Consider the following 10,548-nt stretch of genomic DNA (forward strand, 5'->3'; position numbering starts at 1 on the left):
ATTATTTTTAAACAATCTGCTTTAAAATTCACAGAAGATTTCTGACAATTCTCACATTTAAGACCAAAATGTTGTTTTTTTAAGCTTTGGCATTATTAACATTATCAGTCTGAAAGATCTAGTTGTTGGTGGTCAAAGAGATTCAGTGAATTTATACCAGGGATGGTTCATTTGAATACAGTTTAATATAAATCAGTGTCATGCATTTTATACATTGATACTGAGGGTTATGAATTAATAGTGCAGTACAGCTCATTACTGTTCTGGCTTTAGGTCTGACACTCTGGGGCTTGGGCTGGTCAACAGGGAGCGCATCTGCTGATTGCTCATCTTAGATTCAGCAGTGGATTGTTTGTTGGAGCCAAAGCTGCTTCTCCTGCACATACACAAAAGGAAAATGTAAAGTGTTGGCTAATACCTCTTTGGATACTAGCCAAAAAGAAGATCCACCTCAGTGGATTGTTTTTATACAAAAAACAGCAGAATAGCACTTTACATATAGATACTATTGTAATAATAACTGCAATGTAAAAAATAATATGACAAAAAGTCACGAAAACATGTTTTATTTTACTTTAACTAACATTAATGACTTAATAATGTTTCAACATAATGTTTTTTTTAGTTTTACAAAGTTGAACTATATTTTAATATGTATCTGTTTGACTGATGTAAATTGAAATCACTATAAAAGTTTCTTTAATTTAACTAAAAAGAACTTTTTACAGTGTGGGTATAGCTAGGTAATAACCAAAATTCATTATTTAAAAAAAAAATTGTTTATTGATTCATCAGACAGCGAGGTGTCCTTTTTTTGTCAAAACAGTCATTTTTCTGGCAAAAAAAATGCATCTCACTGTCTTGCAAATAAATTAACAAAAAATTTTGTCATGAGGTGATCTGAAACTTATGTGCGCACCAGGAACTGTTTGATAGGCTGTGAATTAAAGCTAACAGTATTGTAAATATCGTTCAGTTTCTTGCTCAAGCAAATCATTTCGCTTCATAAGACATCATTGTGTATTGTTTTGGACTTGTTTATAAGAGTTTCCTTTAATCTCAAAGACGTGTGACCAATGACATGCATTATATGAATAACCAAGTACCACTGTTTTGGCTAAAAATATATATTTTCTTATGTTCTAATGTAGGAAAAAAGTCACATACGTCTTTTCTGGCCTGATGTAAATTAACTGTACATTTTCATTTTTGGATGAATTATCCCTTTAATATACATATGAACCTTATTTTACATATTACTTTCTTGGTATAACTACACAGTATATACATGTAAGGGCATAGTCAATATGATTTGCTGTTAGATCAACAACATTCCTGTTAAAAAATATAAGGCTAGTAATATCCCAATTCTAAACCTAACCCAAACCATAATTTAGGACAGAAAATGGAGAAAAATATTTAAAATAACATATAACCTCCAAATCCTTGTTTTAAACCTAAGCTTGACATTGACTGTAAACCTATCCCCCAAATCTGACTGGTTGATTGGAATATTGTTCCAAGATAAAGATTGCTGACGTCATGTGCATTGTAAAGGCACATACTGTAAAATAAATTATGACCAAACCAGCATACGATGAGATTAAAGTGAGATAAACATCAAATGTAGATGTAACCTGGAAGAGGAAGGAGGAAGAGCGATGATTCGTGGTCGTGTGGTCAGCATTAGCTCACCAAGGAAAGCCTCCATCATTAGGTTCTGAAGGGTGTTGAGTAGAATGTCCTCCACCAGGTCACAAAACTCAGGCAACCTGCAGAAAGGCAGAAGAAAGATCAAAGACAAGTTGTTTAAATAGCATCTGAGCTATAACTAACAAAACAACATTTTTTAAAATAAATATGTGTTATAATGTGACCTGCTGACAGTTCTGAAATCAGTTCGGAACAACTGAAATCGTGGGTCAATCAGTGTTTGGTCATGTGAGCAAAAACACAGTCTGAGAGAAGCACTGATGTGTTGCATAAATTTGGCATGCTACAAAATGACATTGACAAAGGCAAAGGAAATTTCAGATGGAAGAGTCACAAACCTGCAATAAAACATTAGCAAGCAATTACTGTTTTCTTTCCTACTGTATGTATTTTTTTTCTTTCTGTTTTCCTCACTGTAAACTATTGCACAAATAACTTGAATTACAAGCTTCTTAAAAGGTTAACATTTTTTTACAGGAATAAATCTACTCTTTCACATCTACTCTTGTCTCATGTATGATCTTGACCCTGTACTTGGACTTTTATTTCTGAAATGAACATACCTGGCTGCAAAGACACCATGTACCAGACATGAAAACATGAAGTGGGACTGTTGTGCTGTCAGTTAATGGTGTAACATTTCTTTAAAGGGCACCTATTTTAACTCTTTTTCAAGATTTAATATACATTTTTTGTGTCTTCAGACAGTGACTGTAAAGTTTCAGCTCTAAATACCCATCAGATTATGTATTATCCCTTTTTAAATCTGGGAAATTTAAGGTGTTATGGCATTGTAGCTGTTTTTTAATGCCTGTGCCTTTAAAGCTGGTTCTCCCTGCCCATAGTTCCCACGTGCGTGTCACGTAGATAAACAGCACAGAGAATGAAGCAGAACTTTATCAAAGGTTATTTGTTATATTTGTTGTGGAGCTAATTCAAGCCTTTCTGCAACAATGAGTCACACACAATGTCGTTATAAAGTTCGTTTGCATTATGTTAATGTATGAAATATACCTGACTTAAGTCCATAAACCAGGATTGAAGCATCTGCTTTTATAATTTTACTGAATTGCAGCTGTGGTGAAACTTGTACAACTCATTCCTGATCACATTTGATGATGATAGATGATCACAGAGAGCTGAACAGATCTTTTAATCCCAGTTGTTTTGCGCACATCCTGTCGTGTTGATATAATTATTACTATTATTACTATTACTATGATACTAATTATGTTACTACAGAGACATGTTAATACGCGGCTGTCAATCAATTCCGTGGGCGGGGAAACCGCACTCCTACATCACATTGCGGTGGGCCTCAAAATGGGAGGGATTTGGATTCTATTTTAACGTCAAGAAATGTAAAAAAAGAGGTTTATTGTGTTTTTATCAATCCAATATGACTGTGGACACACTATACCTGCACACAGTTCTGTTCAAACAGCTTACAAAAGATGATTTTCATCGTAGGTGCCCTTTAAAAACATAACTGTAAATATGAACATAGATTGAATGCAACATCAAACAAGATAATTTGTTTTTAACTCCTAATAATTTCTAATTTCTCTCCTTTTTTGAAGTGGGGAAAATTTTAGTTTGAGGGAATATTCCTTAAATCCTTTCCCATGTAATTAAATGAGAATCAAGATGCATGGTGGTTCTCAACCAGATGACTTCCAATGGGACACAAAAATATTTACAATAATATAGTTATATTAAATGACATTGTCTTGGGCAGTGTGTTGACTTGGAGTTTACATTTTAATTCTAATTTTATCTAATGTCAATTTGCACTGATGAATTTGACTTTTTTCAAACCTGCGAATGGATTCCTGGACCTTTATCTTGATCTCTTTCTGAAGTTCTGTCAGAGTCTCCTGCTCATACTCCTGTCTGTCCCCGGTGTTGCAGTTTTCTGGGTGAGTTTCTGCTAGAGCAGCACTGGACACACTTGACATCTGTACAAGGTCCTGGCTGTCTGAAGAGGACTGGGGTTGTGTTTTTGTGTGGAGGATAGGAGCCGGACGCAGCTGTGTGAAATACGGCACCTGCTCAATGTCGCCCTCTAACAGACACTGCTGGAACTGAGGCTCATCGAGAAGACTCCTGTAGAGGAATAGTGTGACCAATGAGTAAGACAAGGAATGATAAGTCATACTATTTAAAAGCAAACAATGTAAAATAATTTTCCTTAAATTATACAATATCCCTTCTGTTTACATTATTTCAAATATTTAGAAGAATGTTCAAATCTTCAGAAATAAGTGATTTTAATTGTGACAGACATTGGAGTGTCCTGTTTCACCATATAATGATGTCACACACTCTCGATTTCGGGTTTGGTTTAAATAAAACAGGGAAACACCAAAGATGCTTTAATATCTTGTGCCTTTTATTAGATTGCACAGAGTAGCACTAAAGCAGAACCCTATATGTGTATTTAGTATGATAAAACAGCGCTGCTTCTTCCTCATGCAATCACGACCGAAAGAATTGGAAGCGGTGGATTGTGGCATAATAAAAGCTCTGCAACTTTTGTGCCACATCATGCTCGTCTCTCATCAGCAATTTCTTCAGTTTCTTTCAGCCTTACTCTTCTGCTTCAGGCGATGTTGCTAGACATAAAGCTCTACTGGGTCATGGTCCACCCTCAACCCCCCACCCCCCAAATATCTATCATACAGGATCCATGTTTAGTAAAAATAAATCATAATCATATTTCTTAAACATTAGTTTTGTCAGCTTGAAAAACTGACAGCATGACGACACCTCAAAGCATAAGCATTTTTTTGCCGTGCATGTTAACAACTGGAATTCGCATCAAGAGTGGGAGCGGTGTATCAGTATCAAGCGGAAGAAGTGCATGAAGCTCCAATATGTTTTTTGCATGTATGTCGGTTTGTTTTCGATTAAACTACATTGCTTTCACTAGCATTGATTCAGTTGTACATAGAAAATAATGTCTTTATTCTGGGATTACCACTATTACTTAATACACTTGCATAAAAACTGTAATTCAAAGCATTTACTGGGACGCTGGTGATTTTGGGGTCTAACAACGCCCCTGATCTGCTTCATACTACCTTGGTAATAAATTTTGAATACTTTAGCTCATCCATAAACTTGATTTTTGCAAGAGTCATGTATGTTGTAATGAAAACGATGATTCCGCACTAGGTCACAGCATTATCGAACTACGTCTTTGTTTTGTTGGGGATACACACCCTTCAGTGAGAAAAATTACTTGCTTTTAATAAGCCAAAACTGTTACAGAATATACAATACCATTCAAATGTTTGGGGTCAGGTTTTTTTTATGTTTTTTCAACATTTTTGTTTCATGTAATGGTTATTTTAAATGCTGTGTACTATTATAAATGACTTTGCTTCCCTTTTGATCCATTTAACACGCCCTTTTCAAATAAAAGTATTAATGTCTTTCCAAAAATGCACTTGCTCCAATAGTAGTTTAGGATAGCTCATAAAAAAGTAAAACTTACTGAAGCAAAGAGGTGAGTAGATGTGTGATGATGTCTCTCTCAGGACCAGGACTAAGAGAAGGAAGTTCTGATGGATGATAAAAGCTTTCACCTGTGTCAGATGAAGAATCTGTTGGCTGCCTAGATCTGAAAGACATATATCATATCATATATGTATATAAATATGTATCTGCTAAAGTTTACTGATTATGTCCAATTTTTTAAATGAAAAAAATCATCACTGATTTTCATATCTTGCTGTACCTGTTGATGTAATGAGTGTTGAACTGAGTGGGGAAATGTGTCTGGTACTCCAAGAGGCCGTGAGAGCGTGCAATGACACCCAAGTGGAGTAAAGCAGGACGGGGTGGCTCAGGACGTCTTCTCCTTTCCTGGCCTGTGTGCTGCCGGGCTCGCTGTTCAGCCCGACTGGGTTTTGCTGAGGGACAGCTATCAGCTTGATCACTACTATGAATGGGTGGAAGGGTCTGCCGCATATAGAATAAAATATATTTATTTTTTAGATTGTACACTGCTTTCAGCAGAATACCACACCAAATAAACTCAAAATTTGTGTTATTACTGTATATTAATCCTTTTAGTTTACCTTATATTTTCTTGTGCCAGTTTTCTTTTCAAACACCGCATCTTCCTGAAGAAGTCAATTTCTTACTTAATATGTTTGTTTGGATTCAGCAAATGGTATTTGTCAGTGTTAAATATGTGGTTTCTCACCTGAGTGTATTTATTTAGTTGGTTTGACTGTATCAGGTCTTTCTCAGTGATGGTAAACTCATATTTCTGTCTCTCTGTCTCCTCTTCCCACTGTCGCAGGTCTTTGTGATACTGTGCTAGCATCTTCAATAGAGTTATCTGAAAATCAACGAAACAAGCATTTAGACGTATTTCTGGTATATAGTGATTTTAAAATAACTTATAAGGGATATATAAAGCCAGTTCTCTTCACATGTGCCTTCACTTAACAGTGTATGTGCATTGCATTTTAATCTGTTTTCAAAGTTGATAATAACAAAATTAGCATTTATAATGAATAAATGCAGTTTTGACACCTTTAAATATAGTATAGTATATTTAAATAGAAAACAATAACTTTAAATTGTAATTTTTTTTTGTTTTTACAAATAATTGATAAACAAAAAAAGAGTAGCTCACATTATCTTGTTTCTAAATGTGTATGCATTCACTAGACTAGAGTATCTTTGTATTTGTTACCTCACAGATGAGGTCTTCTTGGTAGAAAGTGGGGCTGCCCAAGGCCTGTATTGTCAGGATGCAGAGAACACTTTGTCCAGGTGTAAGATGACCACTCTCAGGACAGATATTTATAGTCTACAGTCAAATAAAATTACAGTCAATAGGTAAATAGTCAATGTGTAGACTGACCATGATTATCTGATCATTTATACATGCCACCAGTTTGTTCCACGGCCTAATGCTTGCTGATATTTTTTTCCTGTGTACTACAGAAACCATGACATTTTCTACACAATGACAGTTTATAGTTGCATAATGATAGTTCACTTCACACTTAAAGCTCCAAAAATGAATTGAACTATCCCTTTAACATAAAAAAAAAATGACCATAAAGACATTCATCATGTTCAAAGATTTCAAACAAATGCTTTTCCTAAAAACTGCATCAAGTTTTCCACAAGAAAAAAAATAGATAATAAAATTGACTGAAGTATGATGCTAGAAAAAATTCCTTTTTTAGTTAAAAAACAGTATAAGCATTTGGAACAAAATTAGAGCAGAAATCATTTGAAATTGTACGTGATCTATTAATTCAAATCCACACACCTGCTGGAATTCAGCTCTCATAATGTTCCATTTATACAACACTTCATCAGTGTTTGAGACGTTGGTCAAAAAAAGGATGCGTGTACCACGAGAGCACACTGGGATATCACCAAAACACACTCTCTCTTCTGACAGGAACACCACCTATGCAACGAAAAATGGGAAAGTGCGTCTTTTCTGTAGAACTCTTAACTACTTTTGGTTTGTATCATCAAGCAGTTTCTTACCTGTCCAGGTACTGGGATTCTTTGAGTGCAAGGCACAGTAATTCCTCCATTTTGTATTTGAATGGGTTCAGACTCTCTTTCATCAAAACCTTGGCCCTCAAAAGCTACAAACATGCTGTCCCCTTCCACCACATGAATAGGTACATCCACCTGTAAAACATGACGTTTAAAACTTCTTGATTTCTTTCTTTCTTTCTTTAAATGTAAATTCTGTCATTATTTATTCATCCTCCGGTTGTTCCAAACCAGTTTTAATTTCTATCTTCTGTTGGACAAAGGAACAAATACTGAAGAATGTTGAGGGGTAAAAACAGCCACTGATTTCCGTTGTGTTTTTTATTGCTTGTTCCGACTATGGCTGTAAATGGCTGCGTTTTTCTACTTAACATTCTTCAAAATATCTTGTTTTGTCCAACTAAAAAAAAGATAATCATACAATTTAGAACCACTGGGAACTCATTTAAAGGGAGTAAACGATTAGGAATTACTTTTTTATTTTTTAAGTGAATAATCCCTTTAATGCCATAACAGCTTCTATGGCTAAATTCAGGCGAGAATTGTGTTTAGTTTTTCCAAAATCAAACATAAATAAGATTTGTGTGTGTGTGCTTTGAATGTTCTATCTGTCATCTTGTATAATGACGTAAACCCTATGATTATTGAAAAGAAATGTATGTTTTGTTCCAACATTATTATTTCAACACTGATCCCATTCTGATTGCCGTTTACCTTCGATGTATGCATTAAATGGTCTCAGATCTGTGAAACATATAGAGCATTTATAAGCTTTTTAATGGTTATTTGATAGTACTGTCTGAAATGTGACAAAATACTTATTATGAAATATGAAAACAACTGTTAATATATGATTTTTTTTTTTTTTATCAAAGAAGCATTAGTGATATTTTATGAGGATGTTATTGTGGAGTAACTAACAGTGTATGTTTTAGCCTCCAGTGGGGAGAAGATCCACTCCAGCATGGTGCTTTGACCTGGCTCCACTTCTCCAGCGGGGTTCAGACACTGCAGGACCGGATGACTAAAGTTCTCCTGCATGAGCTCCTCCAGAGGAGAGGTGTCAATGTGGTACCTCAGTGGGAGAGCGCCTGCATTATACAACTCAAACACCTGTGCAGAAACATTAACACCTCTGTGACTTAAAAATAAACAGATTACCCTAGGAGAAGACTTTACTATCTGCCAGTAATAAAACAATTAATAAAACTAAAGGTTTAGGTTTTTATCCTCCAAGAATTAAATGGTATACTATGAACTAACGACTACACCAAATGAGGCATAAATTCGCCACATAATTCAAAGTATATTTTTTCACAAGTTATAGATTATTTGAATGTGATAATGTCATTGGGCCATGAACATTTCCTGCTTGTTATCAAACTGTTTTAGAACTGTAACAAGAGGCAATTCAATCATAACTTGACGTTAAAACATCTATCATTACTTATCACAAACATTTAAAATTATTTATCAATATGTGAACATTTTTGGATTCTCAGGAGCTACAGTATGGAAACTAAAAATGTAAAACAGTAAATACATTAGGACCATTGTTATTGTTTACATTCCTCAAAATGGTCTATATATTTTTTTGTATTTTTTAAGTCTCATGTTTGCTCACATAAGCTAAGGCTGCATTGATTTGATCAATAATATATTTGAATAATAATAATAACATATTTATATGAGATAAAAATGGATTGGGAATGTTTGCACAGATTATATTTGATTGTTTTTTAATAAAAATAATAAAGTTGTGCAAAAGTTGTTTTGCAAGTGACTCTATTTGGATGCCCTGCAATTAAACAAATGAATGGAGGAATAAAAAATTAAGCCTTTAAATTTTAGCATCACCATAAATGAACTATTATTAGTAATTACAAATACTGACTTTTTTTTGCTGTGGATCAAGTACTTTCTGAGAAAACGTCTAACTAGGTAAATACCAACCTGTTTGGGTGGACTGAACCGTCCAATGGCTGCTGGGGCAAAAATGTGCCGATTGGAGGAGAGGTGAATGTAGCGCCGATCTCTTTCTATAGTTACTCCTATAAAATTCAACTGGAAAGATTCATGAACAATTGACATTTATCAGCATGCTGTAAATCATTTGTTATAAATTAATCATGCACTGCAAAGAAAAGCAACATTAGTCTTACCAGTATCTCTCTTCCATGTGAAAGTTTTAACAGGACAGGAAGACGATCTGTTCCCACAAAATCATGTCTGGAAAAGAAGCATATTCCTTTTACTTTTTTGTGCACCACAAAAAAACAAGTTCAATATAGAAGCAAACTGTGATATTTCCTGACCTGTACATGAATTGAACTGTCTTCTGTTGGCCTGGCTGGAGTTTACCAGAGCGTGGAGAAATTGAGAAGAGCCTATGGTCCTGAATCTTCATCAAGTGGAGTTCAGATGGACTGAAATCTCCAGACTCAGCCCAATAATCCAGCTCAATTTGCTGGTCCTCAGGGAACAGGAATGACCTGAGAAAAAACATTTGATCATGTCTGTTTATTATGAATGATAATTTATTTGCTACCATAATCTATAGACAGACTAAAGTCTAGATGCTCACCATTCTACAGGGATGCTTCCTGGGTTTTTAAACAGAAGAAGAACACTGGAGGGGTCTGATCCCAAGGGAGAGGCGCTGAAGCTGAAATCCACCATGGCTGAGGTGAAGATGGAAGGGCAACGTCTAAGACTGTGGACGTCAAAACAAAGAGGAGTACAAACAAGGTTTATGCAGGTTTTATGAAGGTAAATGTAAGCCTTTTTAAGACCTATTCAGAGAAAACAATACAGTACACTCATTGTATTTGAGAACTATCTAGGGAGCACACAAAGAGTTGCTTTTATAGCAATATTTCAAAGTAAAAGTACAAAGAAAAACAGATCTAACTTTTAAATTAATCTTGCATAAAGTATGTTAAGGCTTGAATATCTCTGATTCAACCACTTGAGTGTGTGACAAGTGGTTTCAGAAGTGGGATGGCCAGTCGTAGAAAGGTGACTTCTGGAACACAGACCAGGAATGGTCTGCGGTCACAAAAACACATGCTCAAAAGCCCGAGATGGCATGGGACACTATGGACGAAGAGGAGACAGCCAGTGCAGAATGTGCCAAAGCCAGATTCCTTTGAATCAATCCAGTATCGGAAGGTATGGAGAGCGATGTGGTGGCAATGACAGGAACTTTTCTGACAGCTCAGTCGAAAAGGGAGGAAGGCCTCATTTATAGGCTACGGGGGCTGCGAGAGTCAATGCCAAGTTCAGCTACACCAG

The 10,548-nt window shown here is 35.4% G+C and overlaps 1 protein-coding gene across 1 annotated transcript in view; it reads right to left on the reverse strand.

Annotated features, from left to right (window-relative positions):
• Nucleotides 1–20: 20 nt before the first annotated feature.
• The window catches only part of LOC130220188 (cilia- and flagella-associated protein 65-like), a gene marked incomplete at its 5' end in the record, with an annotated part of 32,090 nt that continues 21,562 nt past the window's right edge, over nucleotides 21–10,548 (reverse strand). Inside the window, 15 exons of the mRNA XM_056452566.1 lie at nucleotides 21–376; nucleotides 1,638–1,772; nucleotides 3,532–3,819; nucleotides 5,213–5,338; nucleotides 5,456–5,679; nucleotides 5,799–5,843; nucleotides 5,927–6,064; nucleotides 6,425–6,541; nucleotides 7,013–7,156; nucleotides 7,240–7,389; nucleotides 8,176–8,367; nucleotides 9,208–9,318; nucleotides 9,417–9,483; nucleotides 9,570–9,746; nucleotides 9,839–9,967. Coding sequence (XP_056308541.1) covers nucleotides 256–376; nucleotides 1,638–1,772; nucleotides 3,532–3,819; nucleotides 5,213–5,338; nucleotides 5,456–5,679; nucleotides 5,799–5,843; nucleotides 5,927–6,064; nucleotides 6,425–6,541; nucleotides 7,013–7,156; nucleotides 7,240–7,389; nucleotides 8,176–8,367; nucleotides 9,208–9,318; nucleotides 9,417–9,483; nucleotides 9,570–9,746; nucleotides 9,839–9,967 — 2,164 coding nt within the window. The remainder of the gene's footprint in view (nucleotides 377–1,637; nucleotides 1,773–3,531; nucleotides 3,820–5,212; nucleotides 5,339–5,455; nucleotides 5,680–5,798; nucleotides 5,844–5,926; nucleotides 6,065–6,424; nucleotides 6,542–7,012; nucleotides 7,157–7,239; nucleotides 7,390–8,175; nucleotides 8,368–9,207; nucleotides 9,319–9,416; nucleotides 9,484–9,569; nucleotides 9,747–9,838; nucleotides 9,968–10,548) is intronic.

This window comes from Danio aesculapii, unplaced genomic scaffold (assembly GCF_903798145.1).
Source record: "Danio aesculapii unplaced genomic scaffold, fDanAes4.1, whole genome shotgun sequence".
Taxonomy (NCBI): domain Eukaryota; kingdom Metazoa; phylum Chordata; class Actinopteri; order Cypriniformes; family Danionidae; genus Danio; species Danio aesculapii.